The following is a 22,062-nucleotide window of genomic DNA, read 5'->3' as shown; positions in this document are numbered from 1 at the left end:
AAAAAAATGAAGCCCAGCCTGGGCAGCCTGGGCAGCCTGGGCAGCTTGGGCAACTTATCAACTTAAACTCTGTCTCAAAAAGAACAAAAAAGATCTGAAGATATAGCTCAGTACCCAGTGCTGGAAAAAAATCAACCATGTTGTGACCCTCTGTTTGTTGAGATTGCAGGAAACCTCATTTTCATGTACTACTCTTACCGTGTGCATTAATATAATCTTGCATGGACTATATATACAAAACAGATCTACCATGTAATTGATGGGGGTTATTTGGCTCTGTGCTAATATTACATTTGTTTAGAATAAAAATATCCAGGATCGATCTATTCTGGTTATTTATAAGAGCAAGAAATTAAATAAACTGGAATACTTCAATACAATGAAATAGTATGCCTCCTGTAAAAGGAGACATTCTCTAGGAGCTCCAAGAAACCAGGGGAGGGGGTGTATAAAAAACTCAAAATAGTATGCACGAGATAGCTTAATTTTTGCAAAACAGAAGAAAATAAACATATTAAAATTTCTCTATATTTAGTTTGCTTAGATTTAATTCATAAGTACACACAAGTATACTGGTTAACTGTATGCTAATGGTGGTGGTGAAGGAAGTATCTACAAATGACCGTCAGGTGCATGAAGGAACACACTCATGTTTTATCTACAATAATAATATTGGGATAAATAATATCAAGGCAAATGGAACTTCAATGAAGTTTATACATATCTTGCATATATTATGTATTTGTATATACATATAAACTTTATTGATTCCATATGCATAAACTAATTTGCATATATATTATATAAACTTTTTTGAGGCATTATTTACCTTCCATAAAATTCACCCACTCTGTTGTTTAATTCAGACTTTTCACAAATCTGCTGAATGGTATAATCATTCATGTGCCCAGCTTTAGAACCTACTCATCACCACAGTGGGAGGCATAGGTCCATTTGATCTCAGTTCCTATGCCCAGTCTTAGGCAACTCCTAATCTAATTTCTGTATCTACAGATTTGTCTCTTCCTGACATACATATATGCAATCTATTATATAAAGATAACATCATACAGAAAGGGACCTTTTGTGTCTGGCTTTTTATCATATTTTTAAAGATTCATTCAGGCTACTGCATGTTATTAGTAACTAATTCTCTTTTGTTGTCAGGTAGTGTTCTATCATATGTAGAGCACCATAATGTTCTATCATACCATAGTTTTGATCCACCAGCTAATAGTTGTTATTGAGCCTTTCCATTCCTGCCTATTATAACAATGCTGCTGTGAACTTTCATGTACAAGTCCTTGTGTGTTGTACTGTTTAAACCACATGGTGAATATTTTTTACCTAGCAAAAAGTTTTAATATTGCAGGACACCAGTTAAATAGCACATACAAACAATCTTATAAAAAAAAGAAGTAGAAACATATTCTGTGTGTGCATGTGCACACAGGATTTTATTCTATTAAATATTAAATAACTACATAAAAAGATTAGAGGGCAGAAAACTAAAATGTTAACAGCATTGTCTCTGAGTGATGGGATGATGGATAATTTATGTGTTTGGATGCTTTTCTGTATTTCACTGAATTTTCCACTGTGAATATAAATTGCTTTTGTAATCAGAAAAAAGCACACCATTATTAGAAGAAAAATACACCATTCCCAGTCAATTTCTCCAGGGTCTTTACTTCTGTGTTACAGAAAAATATCTTCACAATAATCCACAAATGGAGGGAGAGAGGGAGGAGCCCTCTTCATTTCTGTGTGACGCTGCTAGTCATGGCATCCAGAAAACTGCAGACTCCCAACAAATATCAGTCAATTGTGGAGACCTCGAGATTAGTATCCATAGCAACCTGACAAGGGCACGACACTGTGTGTGCATTGCCTCAGCATGGAGATGGCCCAGCAGGCAGAACATAGGGCTCAGACTGCCCAAGGTTGCTAGAGGACCATGGTATTTTGCTATGAGGCGATGGGGTCAGGCTTCCCAAGGTTCAGAGCGTGACAACTCCTTTAACAATGGAACACTTAAAATCTTAACTGAGCCTGTTGATTGTGGTGTTCCCTGAACTTCCATTTCTACTTATACATTTGCACGCATATGTGGTATTTTAACAACATAATTTAACCGCCATATAGCTTTCTTCTTTGCTTAAAACTTCATCACATTACCTCCTAATTATTCGCCTCTCTATTCAAGACCCAACCCCTTTATTTGAAGGACCTAGAACAAGTGAATAATTAGAAATCCATCTCTCAAATAGCCAAAGATTTTCAAATTATAAATCAAGCTAATACACTGCTAAACAAAATATGTACTATCCTCCTACCCTGTTTACTATGTCTTCAAAATAATCTATAGTAATACCTGAAGAGCTCAGGCTCCTGGGAATTATGAATCTCATCATGTTGTGCTAGAGATTTGGTCCCTAACCTGCTACCCTTCTCTCTGATCTCATCTCCATCCACAGCAAAAGGGCCCTAACATGTGTATGTGTGCACACTCAGCCTACACCCCTATCTTCCCCTAACCACCACACTCTCACACTCCACTTCCCCAAACAGTAGTCTCTTGGTCATCCCTAGGGCTTAGCAGAGCAGTGTACCCTCCTGTATTGCAGTGTCCCCCTTGGTAGAATGGGCAACAGAGAGGCCTCTGCATGCCCCTTGGGTATCCCAAAAGCTGTCTTGGTAAGGTATGCTACCTAAATGCTACCTTAAGGTATGCTACCTTAAGGTATGCTACCTAAATTCTATTTCAATTAAGAAAGTCCACATCCTGTGGTACATGGTCTGGGGAAGACAATTTCTAGAAAATAATTGTTGCAAAGAACAGGAATCTCTTTTCCTTAAGTGTTGCTAGCACTTTTTCAATACAGGGGTCCACCCCCCTACACACACACACCTTAACTAATACCTTAATTAAGGTATTTTAGGGAACTAAAATACCATCCACAAGAGGAGTGGGGCACAGGTTCCTGATGGTCTCTTTCCATAATTCTTGGCTTTCTGGAAGCTGAAAAAGAATTCTGAAATGTGAGCAGTGCTTCTTGCCCAGGACTAAGGAATACTGGTCTATAATCTCCCTAGACTGAAGTTTCTCAACCTTAGTACTGTTCAATTTTAGGATGGACAATTCCCTCCACTGTAACAATCAAAAATGTCTCCACATATGTCTACTGAGGGATAAGTATGTTGTAAATCACAGCACCAGACTATGAGGCTCTAGAAAACAGAATATGTAACTGCCTCACTTAATCATAAAGAGAATGTACAGAGCAGATACCCAAAAGGTATTTGAAGGATGAATTAATAAACCAATATGCTCTCATGACCTTAAAGGCATTCTTGAATGACCCTATTCTTTTGCTGAGGATTGTGAAATATTCATGACAAAGAGCTCATCAAAACAAGCTCAGAGTAGCTCTTGCTATGGGGGTATAAATGATTTACAGTAGTGAGTATGAACACTGTCACCCACCAACAACCCCATGCGGCAGGTCACTCTGCCTGGTAGTATCCTGAGTACAAAGCAGAGTTAACCTGAGGAGGTTCCTTAAGATACTGCACATGTCATAAGCCAATCTCTCTCTGCCTCTCTCTGCCACTCACACTAGAGGAGAGATCCTCCTCTTCTTGCTTGAAGAAGCACAGGCTAGAAGCTGGGGGAGTGTGTGTAGGGGGGTGGACCTCTGTATTGAAAATGAGCTAGCAACACTTTAAGGAAAAGAGATTCCTGTTCTTTGCAACAATCATTTTCTAGAAATTGTCTTCCCCAGACCATGTACCACAGGATGTGGACTTTCTTAATTGAAATAGAATCAATAACAGATAATAACAGTAACAGACAACTCTTGGAAATGTCCATAGCATGTCATCAAGAGAAGTTTTACCAGTTCAAGCCTGGGGCAGCTAAATAATAGAACATGAGCCACCATCATAAGCCTGGTCCCTTCTCTACAGCCTGTTTCCATCTTCTATGTTATAAATAATTCAGAGCTTTCTTTCTTCTTAAATATCACAAAACCAAGTCAGAATCTTTATGTGAAGGATTCTGCTATGTCCCTCTCTCCCTCCCTTGCCAGCCCATGCAACTCCCAGGAGAACGACCCTCAAGCTTTAACATTTATTCTTTGACATTTCAGGCTATTTGTTAGGCAGAGCTGCCTTCTTGAGATCAAAGTCAGAAAATCTCGTGGAGAACTCCCGCTTGGTCCTGTCCAACTGTGACCGAGAGGGTCTATTAACCCCCAATCATCTGCTTCCTTTGTCATCCAGAGAAATCCACTGAACTCTACCCCAAAGGGCAGCCATCCCTTTCACTTTCCCTACCTGATATGCCCATATATTCAGCAAAGAGGGACCCAACAATCAGAAGATGCCCCCCACCAGAAGACAATACTGACCCATGGGACATGACATTGGGGACATTTTTCCAACTAGAGTATTTTATATAGGGATCAGCAAGCTCTTTACCAGATATTCAACAAATATGGAACAAGGAAAGGTAACTTACCCCAAGTTATTTTTCTAGTGGTAGTGCTGAGACTGGGATCCAGGTCTTCATTCCTGTGTGCTACCACTGGACGATATCACCTCCACCAGCTTGGAGGGTGGCTGGTTTTAACGCAGCAGTTGCAAGCTCTTATGTGAGGACTTCCCACTTTCTTCTAAGATCTCACAGCGACAATTCCTGCCCTTCACAGGAGCCACTACCCACCAGCACGCAGAATCTTTTCTGATTCTTTGGGGAGGGCAGGAGTGAGGGACTAAGCTTACAATTATGTAGAGGTTCTAGGTGTGGTTGTTCCTTGACATATGAAAGTGAATGGCTAAGGAACATATCCTATTTAGTTCTTCTTTGAAAGCTTCTGACCACACAATAACCAGTATTTCCCAAAGTGTGTGTGCTGAGTCTATTAATAGGTATTAAGTGAAGAACACCCCATGATCAATTAGATTGGAGAAGCAGTAGAATGAAAAGGTTTATTTACAGCAGGGCTTCTCAGAGCCTTTCATATATAATACAAATTGAGGACCTGTAAGAGCTGGCTACCCAAGGCAACATCCTCCAAAGTTACGTGATGGATCCTTAGCATCTCATAAACTAGATGGAAACAGTGCTGCAGTCAAGGGAAGAAGGGAACACTTGAGCTTCACATCACTTATCTAATAACTACTGTAAGAGTGAAAGATCTTTCTGAAACTTGGAAATCTCAAATTATGAGAGAACCACACTGCAGTAACTAAAGCTTTGGCCAGAAAATTGATCCATGTGTGTGGGATAACAGCTGGTCAAGTGATTGACTCAATAAAATTATTAAGATGGCAGAGTCACCATCCTGCAAAGGCAAACTGGGGTGATTCAGGTCTTCAAGGTTGCCTATTTGGTATCAGAGGCCCTGAGCAGCAAGTGCTTCTTATGGTAGCACGAAACGCCAAATTAACAGCCGTAAAGATAGAATGATTCTGAGCCATTTTAATATGGACTCAGAATTTAAATTCTCCCAGGAAGAACATTCTCAGAATATGCTCTGTATTAGTGGGGCCTCCCCTACTGCCCACTGACCGTGGGAAAGAACAGACTCAGGTTCTCACCAGCCAGTTCCATATCTGGCTCCCTTGGAAGCAAAAGGCCTGGCAGCAGTGCTGTGGCCCTCACCTGAGAGCATCCTTGTTGGTTCTTAGCTATGCCTTCTTGGTGAGGTTGAGTTTTCAGAGACAACACCCATGACAAGAGTTGCTTTGAAACTTACTCTCATGCTCTCTTATTCTCTTTTAACTGCAAGAGACACTTTGATGTACATGTAATTCATAGGGTAGACTTGCTAAGTATTCTGGAATTTTTTTTCTCCCTAAGATTGTAGCACAACCCCAGGAGAAGAACTTATATTGGTTGGTCCATGGGACACAGATGTGAGGGCACAGAGTTTGGTCTCTCCTGGATGTGGGCAACAGGAGAGCAGATCTTGGAGATGACTTGTTTAATCAGTGGTGAGAGAGACTGGAAGTGTGAGCATCTTCTGTAGCTTCAGGAGTCTCCTGTCACATGGCCTAAACCCTTTCAGCTTCAAACTCAAAGATACCCCATGTCATGTGCTGCTGACACCTTCAAGAACCTGACTGTGAAGTAAATGATTCCCTAGGCCCGTGCAGCATGTAAGGACCATGTCACATCCCTCTAAGAGTACATGTGGCCCCTTTCCCTAGCCCCACTCCCCTTCTTTCCCCAGGGGTCAGTATTCTGTGATTTTTGGCCAAAACCCACTGTAAGCTTTTCAGAGGAAAGAACATTACAACATATCACAAGGGCCCAAGCAGAAAGAATCCAGTGTGAGCTGCAGAGTAAGAAAGCAGGTAGTACTTCAGAACTCTGCAAAAGAAGTATCACGGGGGTATATCTGACAGCAGTGAAGTCACCTTATCATTTACAAGGCTAGGTCCTTGTCTTTCGCATCATAGAATAAACTTGGGAACAAGGGCTGGAAGAGAATGTATCTTTTTAAGAGAAATAGGCCACTTGCACCAGCAAGGTCCCCAAAGGCAGAAGCGGGCTTCATTCTGCTGCCATGGTAACAGAGGCAGACAGTAGAAAGGCAGGGAGGAGAGCCATAAAGACAGACTGGTTGTCGTCCTCGGCCGCTGAGGCATCCAGCATCACTTATCACAGTCAGACTTGGTGGTATTTTCCGAACTGACATGATACTCTGTCCCTCCAACTTTGATGAAACCCCAAGTCATGGATAGCAGTCCTGGCTTTGGGCAGCCTCACTCCTTGCCCTTCAAATGCTCTTCATGGCTAAGCAGGGAGCTCTGACCACTCCTCCTCTGAACTCCTGACATTGCTTGACTTTTCTTTTGGGGGTGAAATGAGAACAGCCCAGTGCCCTCAGAAAAGCCAAGCTCTGGTCTTCTTATCTATGCTACATAAATCTCTTTGTACCCTTAGCCAAATCAAAGTCAAGTTCACCTACAGCAGAGAGGCTTTGAGAGGCTCCTTTTGGCAGAAAGTCATGGGAAACATGGATTCTGAGAACCCCAGCAGGAAGTGCAAACACCCCCTGTTCTGTAGTCATGAAAATACCACAAGAGCTCTAAGCTACATCTCCCACCAGCCCAGGCTGTTCTTTTGGGAACTGGTGCCTGTTTTTATATTTCGAAAAGTTCCAAGTTCCTTTACAAATAAGACCCACCCAGACCCGAGCCAGAGGCCTCTAACACAGAATCTGACCCACAAGCTTCCAGTATGGCCCTGCAGAATCTGTGCCCCACAGAGATCCTCCCGGCTGTCTTGCTTCCTTTGCTCGCAGGAGCTAAGCAAAGGCTCCAGCCCAAATACCTCCTTCATCCTCTCCATCCTCACTGTTCCCCACTCCAAAGCACTCAGAATATTGGGAGGCTGAGGGCAGTGGGAAAGGAAGATCGAACTTTCTCAAGCACGCACACGGGTGTTTTGTGATAGGAAAGTGTCACATGGAGAGAGTCAAAAATGCAGAGAGGTCTTTGGCTTTGTCACCCATGCAGAAACTTCCTCCCTGAGGGAGCCAAGATTTTAAGCAAAAGGGAAGTCAGGTCACCCTACCAACATTCCATCCACTACAGTTGGAGGAACTTGGACTGACATCCTACCCAAATGGACTTCAGAAACCTGATGTAATTTCAGAACCACCCCAAAGAGCAGACAAGTGACCTTGTCTTCTGCTAGCACTTCTTCTACAACTTGCTCTTGAGTTCAGGTGGGTTGAAGGATGACTCTTATTTATCTTGGAAAATATATCATCAGACCTAGGCTGAGTTCCTCTGGGAAGTGGGAGGTAGAGGGAGTGGTGACAGTAAGATTTCCAGAGGCAAAAAACAGAGCCAGAGCTGTTCAAGGAAACTCGGGGCTGCAAGTAGCTGTGCCCACATTGACCAGAATTGAGTGAGTGGGGAAGGAGTGAGTGGACAGAACCAGGACAGGAAGGAGTGAAACTCCAGGGCTTTGCTAGGTAACCCAGAATCTAGTCAGGCTCCCCACTGTGCCATGCCCTCCTCAGCCCTCTGCTCTCATGCTGGAGTTCTCCCTTGGTCTTCTGCAGAGTAGCGAGTACCACCCCACCCTACCTTCTCCCTCCTGCAATCTCCTGCCACCCTCATTTCATTCTTGCTTTCAGAGTCATGCTGGGAGCAATGTGCAAGTCAAGCCTTGACCACTGGAGTCAGCAAACACTCAAGCACAAAGGCTCCAGTTCTTTGCCTAATCCCTGCCAAGCTCAGCTCAGAAAGCTACACAACAATGAGTTTGTCTTGCACTGATCAGCCTGCCCCTGTGCCCTCTCCACAGCATCAAACCCTCCCTGGCCGCTTCACTATTGTGTCTGAGATGCTAGATCCTTTGCTTAAGCCAGCCTTGACCTGAGGGAGTTGAACTGAGCTGAGCTGAGCGGCAAGGTGTCACAGCCCACACTGTGCTGCTGTTGGTCACCCCTGTGGCTGAGGAGGTGGAGGTGAGCATGTGACTCTGAGATCTTGGCTGCAGAAAGGAATTCCTATATGAGAGGGCAGGGATGGGGAGGCCAGAGGCCAGCTTGTTGGCTTCCGAATTGAACCTGCCTACCATCCATCTTTGCTTGAGTGAAAATCACATGACTCAGCTCTGGCACACCAGGAGGTCTCCAAGGTGCTGTGAAGAAAGGCTACATAGAGGTGGGTAGTCAGATGAGGATCTTTTTCCACCACCTTCCTGTCTACCATTGTTCATACTTGCCCAGACCGAGGCAGCCTAACCCACTATCCTCGTGATCAGATTTTCTCATCCAGTAAGTTCCCCCCAAGGCCTAAGGTGCCATCACTGTTAGAAAATCTCTCCCACTACAAGCCAGGTGATCAGTTTTAGATCTAAGACCAAGCCACACCTCCAGGCACCCAGAGTCAGCAAATGCTAGAGTGAATGAGAGGAGAACATTATGGATGTTCTTTTCTAGAGAGTCTTTAAAATCATCATCCTCAGGTGGTTCTAGAAGGAACTTTGGGTTGAGGCTTTCCTTATCCCAGAAGCCCCTTTCTGTCAGGGGCGAAGGGTGGGACTAGGATTGTGAAGTCCTGCAGGAGAGAGAGAGGCTGCTGTGTGAAGCAACAAAGTGACTGAGGCAGGAAGAGCCCAGGCTCCATCCTGGTGCTGCCAATCACTACTCGGAAAGCCCAACCTCATCAGTGAATCTGAGCCTCAGCTTTCCTGTGGGTAGGATATGCCTGGTTCTAGGTAGGTGTTTCCTATGATAGACAATATATTTCTATTGGTGATGTAGCAGGCTGATGTAGTCGAGTTGACATCCTTCATGGGATGGGCACAGCTCTGTGGTGTGCTCTCTGCCTGCTCTCCTGCCCTAGACATCTAATATGGGGATAGATGTCATGGCACCTCAACACCTAGAGGAACCCATGGAAAGCAGAAGCCAAGAGACCGAACATCCTTTTCCAAACACAAACTCACTCTGCCCCACAATCTCCTGCTTCCCTGCTATCTGCTGTGCAGCCTTTTGCTTTGATTTCAGACCTTCTCAGCTCTCTACAGATCCTCTCACTTAGCTCAAGGCCCTGTTTTGTACTCGATAGACAAAATGGAAGCCACCAGACAGGAACTCCCTCAGTTTATTAAGGGCAAACCTCTCAAGGGTCCCATGCAACCATCTTTCCCTCTTGTACCTGCTACATCAGAAAAGCACATCCCCCTCCAACTAACTAATGCTGACCCCTTCTTCTGTGCTTTTCCCTTCCACCTTCTCACTTCTATTTCTATTCTACCGATCAGCTATTCTCCATTGCATCAGCAGGTTCTATGTATTGGAATAAAATGAAGCTAAAAACTCTTTCCTACTAAAAATGAAAGTGTCCCCCTTTGAACTATGCACTTCCTCCACCACAGTCTCAAGGACACTCCCCCCCCTCAGACATCCATGTTCCAAATTGGACTCCCTGGGACCACTAAGAACAGGAAAAATACAGAGCTGGGACAAACCCTGCTGCTTTGGAGGGCAGGAGCATCCATTGCCAAACTAGAGATACAATGAAGGTAAATTGGAAGGCACCAACCTAGCCTGACCAGTTCCCGGTTGGACTCTCCAGGGACCTCACTCTTGTCTCATTTCTTCTTTACTTTCTGAGTGATCCAACCCACCCAGCATCCCTCCCCAAGCCCTCCTGCTCTGTATCTCCTGCATGAAGGATCCTTTCCTCATAAAGATAAGAGTGTAAGGCACAGAGGTATTTCAACCATTTGGCTGTGTCAGGGCCCAGGGCCCAAGGTGGCCAGCTTTTCTAACGTGACTCTCTGTAGGATCCCCAGACTATCTGTCACCACTCTTACAGCCCACATACCACTTATCAGGACAGCCCAAAACACTTGTGTGTGTGTCTATGTGTGTGTGTAAGTGTGTGAAGTGTCTCTGAATGATTGTGAGATAGATCTGTAATCTCAAAGTCCCATCTTTCTTTAGGCAAGGTCACATTCTTAAGACCCACAGAAAACATTCAAAACCTCCATCCCAGGGAGAACCCCACTGGCTAGTTGGTCCAGCAGAGATAAATAATCCTCGATCCCAACTACCAGATCTCTTTGCACATCAGCTCTAAAGAGAAGATGTCAAGTCATAGCTTCTTGGATCACGCAAAAGTCCTCCAGGCACCAAAAGAGTGTGAATCTCAGTGGCCCTAGTAATGTCTCCAGGAGTCAGATCTGAATTTTTCTTCTGCCCCTCATGCTGTGTGACCCTGGGCAAACCATTCAAACTCTCTGAACCTTTATTTCTTTTCAATAAGATAAGGAAGGACTTCACTGTATGAACCTAACCTATTTGGAGGAGTCTCAATAAAAGTAACAAACAGAACCAATTATAAACACCTTTGCAGACAGAACTAAACTAAAAAATGTCTTTAAAGGAATAATAATAAAGCAGGAAAAAAATGCGGGGAGCCTAGAATTACTTTATCTTTAATAGTCTTTCAAAAATTTCCAAATAAGAGGTCTGATCCAGTCATTTCATTAGAAAATAAAGTGTTTATTAAGAAACTATACACTGAACACTCCTATAAGTCTCTGTGGAAACACAACGCCCCATTGTCATAGCACAAGGTGAAGAAAATGGCAGAATAAAAGATGCTGGGATGAATGGAGCCTGGAGGCTGGAAATGAGGTAATGATTTACAATAATTAAAAGATATCATCCTCAAGCTTACTCCTTAAAGCCACACTCAGGAGGAGGCCTTGGACCAAAGGGCAGCAGGGTGTGCTGGGGAAGAGCCTGGGGTGGAGCGCTGGGGAGCAGGGTAGGGAGCTGGGCAGAGCTAACACATACCTGGAGGCCCTGGAGAAAACCTGAGCCCCCAGGTGATATTCTGGGAGGCCTGAGAGGCCACCCCAGATACTGAGAAAAAACTTGAAAGGCTTCCCGTTTTCAAATTCCATGGAGGCATCTGCAGAATCAGGCTGGGAACCTGACATGAAGAACCGCCATCCACGGGAGCCAGGGAGCTAAACCTTTCAGTAAGATTCTTCATTCCCTGGGACATTTACTAAAAGAGTAGGACTTGTTCTCAATTGCAGTGCAGCACACTCCAAAACACACTAAAACTGCCCATGGGGTGCTCCCTGGTCCTGGCTCTTCACCATTAAGGGATAGTTGAGGCTGCCTTTTCACAACAGGAACTTTTACGGGTGTGTGGAGAGCTGAGTTAAGCCAGAAGCCCGCTCAGCCAAAGTGGCCCATTATTGTGCCTTTCCTATCAAGCAAGGGACAGCTACCCCCTTCCGCTCCCCCATAGATCAAACTGAAAGTCAGGGAAACAAAGCCCCTCTTTGGGAGAGGGTGGCTACGGAGTAAGGCATGAGTCAAAGCAAGCAAAGTAAACACACAGATTGACCAGAGAACAGGATGACACTTCCATTGGTGCCATGAGAGGGGCTGGAGGAGGCCAATTTTTACTTTTCTTCCCCTTCAGTTCATCTTGACCTTGAAATGGTGATTCCATTGGGTTCCAAAAGTTCTCAGAGTCAAGAATAAGTGGAAGTGGGAGAAGAGAGCCAATTCCAGGATCATGGACTAGCAGGAAGGGCCTTGTTCCCTGATTCCCTCGGTCCCTTGAGGTCCTAGTAGGATGGCCAATTCACAGGCAAGACCTCCTGCAGCCAAAGCTTGTCAGAATCGTGGCTCTAGGGGCCAAGGAGGAGCCTGGAGAAATGCTCTTTCCAAGGAACCGACTTGGAACCTCTAACATCGTACCACTGCGAGCCATTCCAGAGAGAAGAGGAAGACGGGGCAAGTGTGTCCAAAAAAAGGTAAATTTTTCTCCACCAAAAAACGAAAACAAAAACAAAAACAAAGTGATCGGTTTCCATTCTTCCCTCTGAGACCTAAGCTGGTGCCAACGCTCAGGCCTGGCCCCTCTCCTCTTACCACGCCGTCTCCACCTCTGCTTAGCTGCTTGCTCTCTGACTCTTCCCCACTGTAGCTCGCAGGGCGACGAGGTCGCTAAGAGGACGGCACGGTATCCTAGGGAGAGCCAGGGAGACCTCACACTTCTGAGCACGGCTGGACTTCATCAGGCTTTCTCGTGGTGGTTGGGTCGTTTTTGCAAAGCAAGAGAATGGCTAGTGTGTTTAAAAGATGGCTCCTGGTGCACAGGTTTGTAATTCTCTTTATTGGCTCATCTAAAGACGGTGGCAGGAGCTGCCTCGTAGGCTGGACACAAAAGGAGCACAGTGATGCTTGGAGGGAAGGGGCAACCCTGCCAGTGGTGGATGGGGGAACGCCCCTCTCGGTGGTGTTAGATGGTGCAGGGGCACCGCTGGCTCATGCAGTTTCTACTTAGCAGCCCCGGATCCAAAGAGAACAACGCCTAGAGCTTCCAACCTCTCAGAGGGCCCAGCCTACCAAGGTGACATCAAAACAAGGAGGCTTAAAAGGAGTTTTTAAAAGCCATGACGTCCTTTGCTGAAATAAACATTGACATCCTCAACATAGATGCCATGGTTAAGAGGCTTGGAATGTCCAGGAAGGCTTATTGGATTCAACATAATTTCTCTGAAACCTATAAAAAACAAAAAGAAAAAAAAAACAGAAAAACAGAAAAAAGCAAAATAAAGTAAAAACCAAAACCCCCAAAGAAGATCAAAACTAGGAGGGGAAACAGAGAGGGAGTTCAAAGGGGGAAAAGCTAGAGATATGGATCTCGACATATATTGGAAATAGCCAAATGAAACTGCCAGCACAAGGGAAGGATCAGGGCGCAGGTTAGGGAGTAACTTAAAATCAAGTACGGTCAGAGAAACCGGAAACACTCCATTTTGCCGCAGCCTCCCTTGAACTGAGGAAGGGAAATAAGCATAACATGGGGGCGTGGCCTTGGACTGTCATGGAAGAAGAGGAGCAGACTCAGCTAAGGGGGTCTTGGTCTATCACCATCTTTCTGGAAGCAGGAGCCCTGAGGGGTAGGTGGGAGGAGTGTGCACACTGGGGTCACTGGAGGGTAGGGAGGACAGACTATACTTTCCCTGAATTCCCCGTCCTTAAAAACCCCAGAGCCGCCTTCTGATTCTAAGAGCTGAGGTTTCATAGACCAGTTTAGGCCTCACCAGTAGGTGTGGTACTATATTTCCAAGCCCACAAGCTCTCTCTCACTGACCCTTTCAACTTCTGTCACCGGGTCTGTGGAATGTTTAAGAAATGGTGGCTGAAATCTCAGCCTTCCCACAGCTCCAAACCTTACAGGGGATGGAAATACCCTGGAGGAGTGGTGTTGGTGGCTACTGGGCCATCGCTGCTGCAAGCAAGGAGCGTTTCCACGACAGCTCAGCTTCTTTCTGGTCAGTCAGGTGTAGGTATTTCTCATCAAATTTCCAGAAAGAAGTTACTCAACGTCTCTTGATTTTAAAAATGTCTCTAAAGGATATGCATATCTGTATATGCGTGTCTAAGTGTACGCACATGTACTCAGACGCCACACGTGCGGACATGTGAGCACAGCAAGCCCGTCTTTTCATGAAGCTATGAGCAGGCTTGTGGGCCACAGCGCACTGGAGACATATGAGGGGGAGATGGAAACAGTTCGTTTGTATTCACACTTTCCCCTCCTCCTGCCCAGAACATATTATGATCAAAGCAAGGTTCTAATTTTGGGTATTGGGGTCCCTCCATCTGCAGGGATGAGTTAGATTTGTAAAGACAAAGGGAACCTTCTTTGTCTATGACATCATATTTAGAGGAAAGCTAAGTTTCAAGATGAGACAGCTTCTCTGTGGTGACCCCACACAGAAGCTCCCTGGGACCCGAGTGTGGAGGAATGGAAGGTCATGGCTCTGGAACAGCACTGTCCTTCTCTCAGCCATCGTCCCTCTCTAACTTCTCCTGTACCCTCTGCCCAGGTCCTATGAAGTTTCTTCCTTTGGAAGAGTCTCCCGTAATCTAAGGGACTTCAGTGTTATTCCCACATTGGACACCTAGTCACATCCTGATCCTCTGAGACATATGGAGGTTTCATGAATATCTGGGTCTTAAGAATCAAAATTTGGTAGAGGGAGGGGTCTCTACTGCACATAAAGATGTCAAAGGAGGTAACTCACCATGTGACCTTGGGTAAGACACATCCCCACTCTGGACCTCAGGCTCCTCATATATATAGTGAGTTGATGGGACTAGATGATCTCTATTGTCCTTCAAGTTTAATATCCCATGATTGTCTATATTTGAAAAGACCCCTGGCAGAAGAGGCAGACATGGGGGAATTAATGGTCAGTATTGAGCCCCAAGTGCAAAGTCATGGGGAAATATTCTTCTCAAATGCACAATGCCAGAAATAGAAATCCAGGTCTTCCTAGCTGTTGCTCCCACAATGCTTTGCCTACAGGGATGCATGGTTTATTTTATGCATAAAATTTAGATTCACTATCCTCTGAGTATCCACAGTAGCAATGTAGAGCTGGTACAACTTGGAGTCAGGAAACTGGTACAACTTGCCATTACAACAAACTCTACACAATCCTTTTCCTAACATGCTTGCACTCATCTCTTTCTTGGGCCAGAATGTCCCCAAATGGTGTCCATTATTGTCACTCTGTATGCCATTCCTGGGCAAGGAAGGAAGATTTTTATGACTTGGGAGATGCTTCTGCTGGACTCGAGACCCTCTTTCTGGCTTCGTATCTCCCATAGAAGGAATTCAGCTGATTTCCAAAAGGGGAGCAATATCACAAAGGGTGATGAGGAGATGGAAGTGTAGCGTCTTAAAACAGTTCTCGCCTTTGTTAGGGGATAAAGCTTTAGACAACCAAGGCTGTTGTTTCGCTGCAGACATATGGCCCACAACTCCTATGGAAGAGATATGAGTCTAGCTTCTGAGTGGGAACTCTGCTTTAGAGACCCAGCAGCATCTATGGGCCTGGGGAGGCTTCGCATCAGATCTATTAAAGGCCAGGGCCAAGCTGCTCTATGCCTCTGCCAAAGTCCCTGAAGCTGCCTTCATGAACATGAGTCTTTTCCCATATGAGCCAGGATCTGAAGTTTGTTTTCTCTGGAACTCTTTCCCAGGTGGAGCCTTTCCAAGATTATAAAAGCTGAAGCTTGATAGCATGAAAGGAATCGCTCCAAAATGCTCCATTCCTTCCCTCTCCTTTCTCAGAACAACCCCAGCGCAGGAAGGGAAAAGCATTTGCAGGAGGGGGCGGTGCAGGAGAGACCAGGACCTGGGTGAACATTAGTGAAAGGGCAGAAGGGCGGAGGGGAGGCCAAAGAGAGGCAAATACACTGCCAAAGAAGGCATTGTCCACTAGGTGGCTCACGGACCCCCACATCTAACCTTTTCCTCTATCAAAACTTTCCCCAAAGTCACCCAGCACAAAGGGACTTGTAAGACCTCTGTAATTGAAAACAGAGCCTAGTCTTCAGGGATTGTCCAAATACATGTTTCCTGAGAAGTAAGCTACAGATTCTAGCATCATCTAGAGAAAGGGAGAGGAGCTGGAAGGAAAGACACCAGGGGAGACAGGGCACTGAGCACCCAAGGGATTAGATGAGAGGTTTTGCAGCCAACTGCATTGAGCCAACAGTAGGCTAAATTAGGGGCAAGTCTTCTATATTCTATATTCGCTAAGGGCCAGGAAAGATCAAGTCCCCAGGCTAGGCAATTCAGAAGGAGTCTTAGAATTTATTTATTTATTTATTTATTTGGTTTTGTTTTGGTTTGGTTTTTTGTTTTTTTCCAGTGCCAGGAATCGAACTCATGACCCTGCACCTGCCAGGCAGGCACTGTGACACTGAGCTAAATCCCCAGTCCCCGAGTCTTAGAATTTAAAACCTCTGTTCCTGACAGTTGTGCAGACCCTCAACTTCTCTGTCTCACTGAAGCTTCCGACCTGCACTCTGACTTTGGTTTTCTAGAGCTCGCAGCTTTCCAGCCCCCACCTCACACCCGCAAAAGGAGAGTCTTTCTGCATCTTCTGATGACTCCCCTCTCTCTGGCTGGATCCTCAAAGGCCTTTGCTTCTGTCCCTGCTTTCTTCCTTTTCTTCTCTGACATGATGATTTTTATTACCTAACTCCATGGAGTGATTTATGTTATAGCTTTGGTAAAAGACCCCACACCACATGGAACTGTCCCACACTACTTTCAAACATCACCTCTTCCAACGTATTCGTCATCGTAAAGTTGTTACGCCACAGTAATGATTAGCACTTACATAGCACCGGATGCAAGGAGAGCACTTTATACTCCAGAGCGGGCTGAAAATCACAGATGTCCTGGCACTGGGGTCGTGGGTGACTTACTAATAGGAGACCAGAGGTACAGAGCAATTCAGGCAGAAGCAGTTCAGGTACCTCTCCCTAGTGAGAGTAGCATTCCACCACATCCTCTCCTCATTTCTACAAGAGCTCGAAAGAGTTAAAATGTTACTGAACCATGCTACAGGCACAGGATGAAGAAGAGAGCCTCAAGCAATCCCACCTATAAAAATCCTACCATAAGACATATCACCAATCTCTCTGGCAGCCAAAGATATTTATAAGTTAATGACATTGTTAAGCACCGCTTACAGTGAATTCACTATCTTCCAGTATCCTTAAAATATTGGTCATAACCATTTTAACCAGTGGGAAAACTGAGCCTCTCTCACACAAGGAAATGTGTAGCATACATTGTGGCAGAATTGGAATCTGAACCCGACTCTTTACTACAAGGGCTCCAAAGTCCTTGTAATGAACTACTGTGCAGCGTGGCCCTGTTTGATGAAAACCAATATCCAGGAAAAAGCGATGGCAGGGAGGTCAAGGCAGTGTTGGGGGGGACATTCTCCCGAGGAAAGAGCTAGGCGTCTGCTTCCTTCACCGAGCCCCAGAGGGCTACAGTTCTGTTTCCTCATGACCAGCTTCCCTAGCTTAGGACTCCGGCAGTGCCACACCCTGCCACTGCCCTCATCCAGCAGAGCCTGGTCGGGCTCTTCTCTTGAATGCCTCACCGTCTGTACTTCCTGGCTCACGACACCCATCGCCCTCACAGTAACACATGCATGGTTTGGGAATTTCTGAGGAAGGAATCTCAACGTATCTACACATGGACTCCTTTTGATACTACTTTTGAGAGTTCAGCCTAGGAAGAACAAAACGCAATCTCATGAACAAAAGACAGCAATGAGTCTGGAGGAAAGAGCCCCTTTCATAATCCAGTCACCCCCATACAAAGGGTGTGTGATATCTTAGAACACCCCAGGGAAGCCAAGCATGGCGCCTAGAGGAGCTTTCTCCCCAGTATCCTTTCCTAGGCAGCTCTGTGAGCCTGGTGAATGGAAGAGTTCGGGGTGATGAAGAGAAGCTCCTGCATACACAAATATATCTTGCTTCATTTCCCACACATGTGGCTGCCCCTCCAAAGATATGCAAAGGTGGTCACCAAATATTCCTAAGGTGTCTGCAACATGTCTATGACTGCTTTGTTTTGTACTTTTGCCTCCTGATAAGCTCTTGCTCCTCTGAATCTAGGTTCCTTCTTCTCTTGCCATCAGATTCAATAAAAATCTGGTGGCACTGGCTCAAGTGGGTTAACCCCAAATTCTACAGCTACAAACCTAATCCGTAGGCCATATACAGCCTTGGATCTCAGTCTCTCTCCCTCTCTCTCTCAGCAGAATCTTTTTTCTTTTTGAATTTTTTACTTAGTTGCCAACACTTGAAACTTGGAAGATTCCACATTTAAAATATTTCCGTTTTTAGCTTTCTTTGAAAATCCAACCTTTCTGGCAAACTGAACCAACATTTCTGCATAGTAACAACTGGGTGGAGCAAAGTGGAGACCACTCTATTTACACAAGGTGTGTGTCCCTCTGTTTCCCCAGCACTCGCTATTGCCCTCCACCCTCACTCACAATAGTTCCATGGTTTCTCTTTGCCTTTGAATCTGAAACTGACAATAAGCTTTAGGCTCTGGCTATACAGTAAAGACCAAGGAATGTCATTCATTAAGCCCCACCTACCCCTCCCATAATATCAATTGTTCATGGAATCACAATTAAGAATTGTAAAGAAGGGGCTAGAAATCTATCTCAGAGAGGAAAAGAGATAGTTCAGGAACTGAACTGCACTGTTAAGGAGGGTACTGTTTTCAGAAATCACGTCCCTAACAAGAAAACATACTAGGGACCAGGGAGAATGGTGCCACTAGGAGAGAAACTGGCACCTATGTCACTTTTATCATCAGCTGGCTGTGCCTTTCACATTGCCTGATATATGTAAAGCTTTGACAAAAGAACACTGAATGCCAAACAGCAAGAACTGTTATATTTCATGGGGCATAATTTGACACCAGTATCTTTCTATTAATGAATGTATAGCAAAAGGTTCTTTTGGATACTGGAATGTACTTGGAACTGAAATGTCTCTGTTGTATATCTCAGGGCTAAGAGTACTGAGTGGGATTCTCAGCTTCAACACAGGGCATCTCTTCCCATAGAGTCACCTCAGTACTGCTGGGAAAATGAGTGCTGAGATTCTCTGGACTGAGTCTGGATCCAGCTGTGTAGAGAGGTTCAGATGGAGGAGGCTGAGGCCAAATGAACCCTGAATAAGAGTCAGCTCATGGAATCAGGCCCACAGGAAGAGTGGGAGGGCGTCCACGCATGGGTGAGATAAAAGGGCATCAAACACTGAGATCTCAGACAAAAGCCAACTGCTAAGCCCTGGAGGAATCCCAGAGGCTCTCACAGCTTGTCCCTGATGAGTATTCCATGGATTGCGTTCAAGAAGGGATAGATGTGCCTGGGGACTTTACCCTTGGCCTCACTAAGACTATCCCTACAGTAAGCTGATCTCCCCGTAAAGGAGTGAACGTGAGTCCCACAGAAAGTGAAACTCCCTCCACTTCTTGCCATGGATGAAGTCATCTCTCAGAGTCCTAATGCTCCACCAGTTATAGAATAATTCTAGTCGTGTGGTGAAACCTCTTTACCATTCTCAAAATTCACTGTATAAAAGAAAAGGTGCAATAGCTGAGCATTTTTGTTTTGCTCCGTCAAAAGGAGAGAGAGCCTCAGGTATTAATCCGCTTCATTCCTTTCCTCACACTTCAAAGTATCTCTTATGTTCAGCATGTTTTCTTCTTCTCTCTGATTCTTTTGACTCTTCTCAAATGTTTAAAATATCAGAAAAGTATAGAGACTATCAAAATTCTGTGCCCACTGTTCAGAATGAATGATTTAGAATATATTGATACCTTCATTTCAACACTTGAAGAAACAGCCCATTACAACCAATGAGAATCCATGAGTCAGACCTCGCTTTTTCCATTCCTTCCACCTCACCAGAGACAACACCACTGCTCTAAAGGAGACAATTATTATTTCCAGGCATCTTGCAATAATTTTGCTACCTATGTTCGTATATATCCACAACCAAAGTATAGTTTTAGTTTAAATTTAAACTTTTAAAAAGGGAAGCATTCTAGATTTACCTCTTTTAATATATGTAGTTCTCATTCACTGATTTTAATCGACGGAGTTCATTGTGTGAATATACAGTACTACAAATTATATTTCTGTCTTACCCACTGATTCTTGTCTCTATTTCTTTACTATTCCAAAAAAAAAGTGGCAATAAATATTACACAAGTCTCTTTATGCACATGTGGGACAGTTTCTCCAGAACAGTATTTGGCAAACTTTTCCAACAAAGGGCCAGATAGAAAGTATTTTAAGCTTTGCAAACTATACAGTTTCTGTTGTAACTACTAAATTCTGCCAATATAGTCAGAAAGAAGCCATAGGCAACAAGTAAATAAATGAGTATGCTCCAGTAAAACTTCACTAATAAAAAAATAGGTCAGAGTCAGAGTGGCCCTTGGCTGGTAGGCCATAGTTTGCTGACCTCTATCTCACAGTCTGGTCACTCAGACTGCAGGCGTGAGGGACAGCAAGATCAGTAACTCCCGTTAGTGTGGCAGGAATGAAGACTCTCAGGTGTCACTGAATAAACATCTGCATTTTAACAGGCTCTTCAGGTGATTTGTATGCACAGAACATTTGAGAAGTACATCTTTAGAGGATGTTTCTCTAATTTAGAATATACACATCCTTAACTTCATTCTATTGCTAAATGTTTCCCCGAAGTGATGATATCAACTCATATTTCTATAATTACTAAATGGATGAACTTCTTATCCTGTATTCCCATATCTGGCATTATTAAACATTTTTCTCTCCAAACTGATGAGTGTTAGATGTTATTTCCTTGTAATTTTAACATGCATTTCCCTGATTACTACTGAGGTTGCACATCAACTCAACTGGGGCTTCCTGTTCTGTGAACTGCCTATTTATATCCTTGCCTCATCCTGGGTGTGAGTGGGTGTGTATGTGTGTATGTGCTGCTCTTATATTATTTTAGGAGTTAATATGTAAATCTTCCATTGGATACATACATTATAATTGGTCTGTTAGTCCACTATTTGTAATTTAATTTTGTATATCATATACATATTTAAATTAATATAATCAAATGCATTAATTTTTCTCTTTATAATCAGTTTCAAAAAATATTTGTCTTCTCAAAGTCAAATTATAGTCTTTGTTTTTAAAAGTATATTTTGTGAGTCTCCCTTACAGAAAAATTCCAAATAAGTTATGTAGAGATTCTTTACTCAAAGAGGTGAAGCTTAACTCCCCCCTGTTGAGTGTATACTAATATTGCATGACTTCCTTTGTGTATTTCAAGGGGGAGTGTGTGACCCATAGAGAAACCTGTTAAACACTGCGTCAGTCAGATGATCAGGGCTAACATCACAGAGATATCATGTGATAAACACACATTCTTGATGTGATGTGGTAAGAATAGCATTTCACCTCTGTCTTCCACCTCCCCAAAATCTATGACCCTAGTTAACAATTAGAGTGATAGGTATTCTATGTGAAACCTAATAAGTGTGCCTCAAAATTGCCAAGGGCATCAAGGACAAGGGAAGTCTGAGCCACTGACATAGATCAAAAGAGGCTAAGGAGACATGATCACTCAAGGCAGTGTGGTATCCTGGAATGCAGAAAGGACATTTGGGGTGAAACTCATGAAGTCAGAACATGTATTGTGTCTAGTTAACAGTAATGTACCACTACTGATTTCCAGTGAAATTTTCTAATGGTGTTTAGGAAATCAACTTATTCATTAGCAATTTTGCTGAACTTCTTAACTATTTCTAATGGTTACTTTATAAATAAAACTTGATGTTCTATGTAGAATAATCATATCCTTCACAATAAGGACTGTTATCTCTGTCTTTCCATATCTTCTGTTTCCTTTCTTACCTTATTGCATTGGCAGACATCCCCAGAATATTGCTGAGTAAAAATCATAACAATGGCCATCCTTATTAGATTATCTTTCAGACAAGATTGGGCACATTCAGGGTGTTATGGCCATAGATTAGATTATTTTCATATATATCATAATTTTGACTTATAATTCGTTTTGAGTGGGAAGGGCTTTTTTTCTCCTCTTTTGGTCATTCATATGGTCTAACTTGTTTTGATGCTGATGATGATATTGCTAT

At 44.0% G+C, this 22,062-nt stretch overlaps 1 protein-coding gene across 4 annotated transcripts in view; it reads right to left on the bottom strand.

Annotated features, from left to right (window-relative positions):
• Positions 1-22,062, bottom strand: part of Ntrk3 (neurotrophic tyrosine kinase, receptor, type 3) — a 365,258-nt gene that overhangs the window by 87,488 nt on the left and 255,708 nt on the right. Inside the window, exons 13-14 of one of the 4 annotated variants that reach the window (XM_005381583.1) lie at positions 14,603-14,737; positions 11,022-13,071 (exon numbers count right to left, since the gene is read on the bottom strand). The exons of the other annotated variants lie outside the window; for them this stretch is intronic. Of the exons in view, the coding sequence (XP_005381640.1) occupies positions 12,953-13,071; positions 14,603-14,737 (254 nt within the window). The 3' untranslated portion in view covers positions 11,022-12,952. Of the gene's footprint in view, positions 1-11,021; positions 13,072-14,602; positions 14,738-22,062 lie in introns of those variants that run through there. 4 annotated transcript variants of the gene reach the window in all.

This window comes from Chinchilla lanigera, unplaced genomic scaffold (assembly GCF_000276665.1).
Source record: "Chinchilla lanigera isolate Chin_1 unplaced genomic scaffold, ChiLan1.0 scaffold00015, whole genome shotgun sequence".
NCBI classification, from domain to species: Eukaryota; Metazoa; Chordata; class Mammalia; order Rodentia; family Chinchillidae; genus Chinchilla; species Chinchilla lanigera.
Note: the sequence above shows the minus strand (reverse complement) of the source record. Positions and strands in the feature narration are given on the sequence as shown.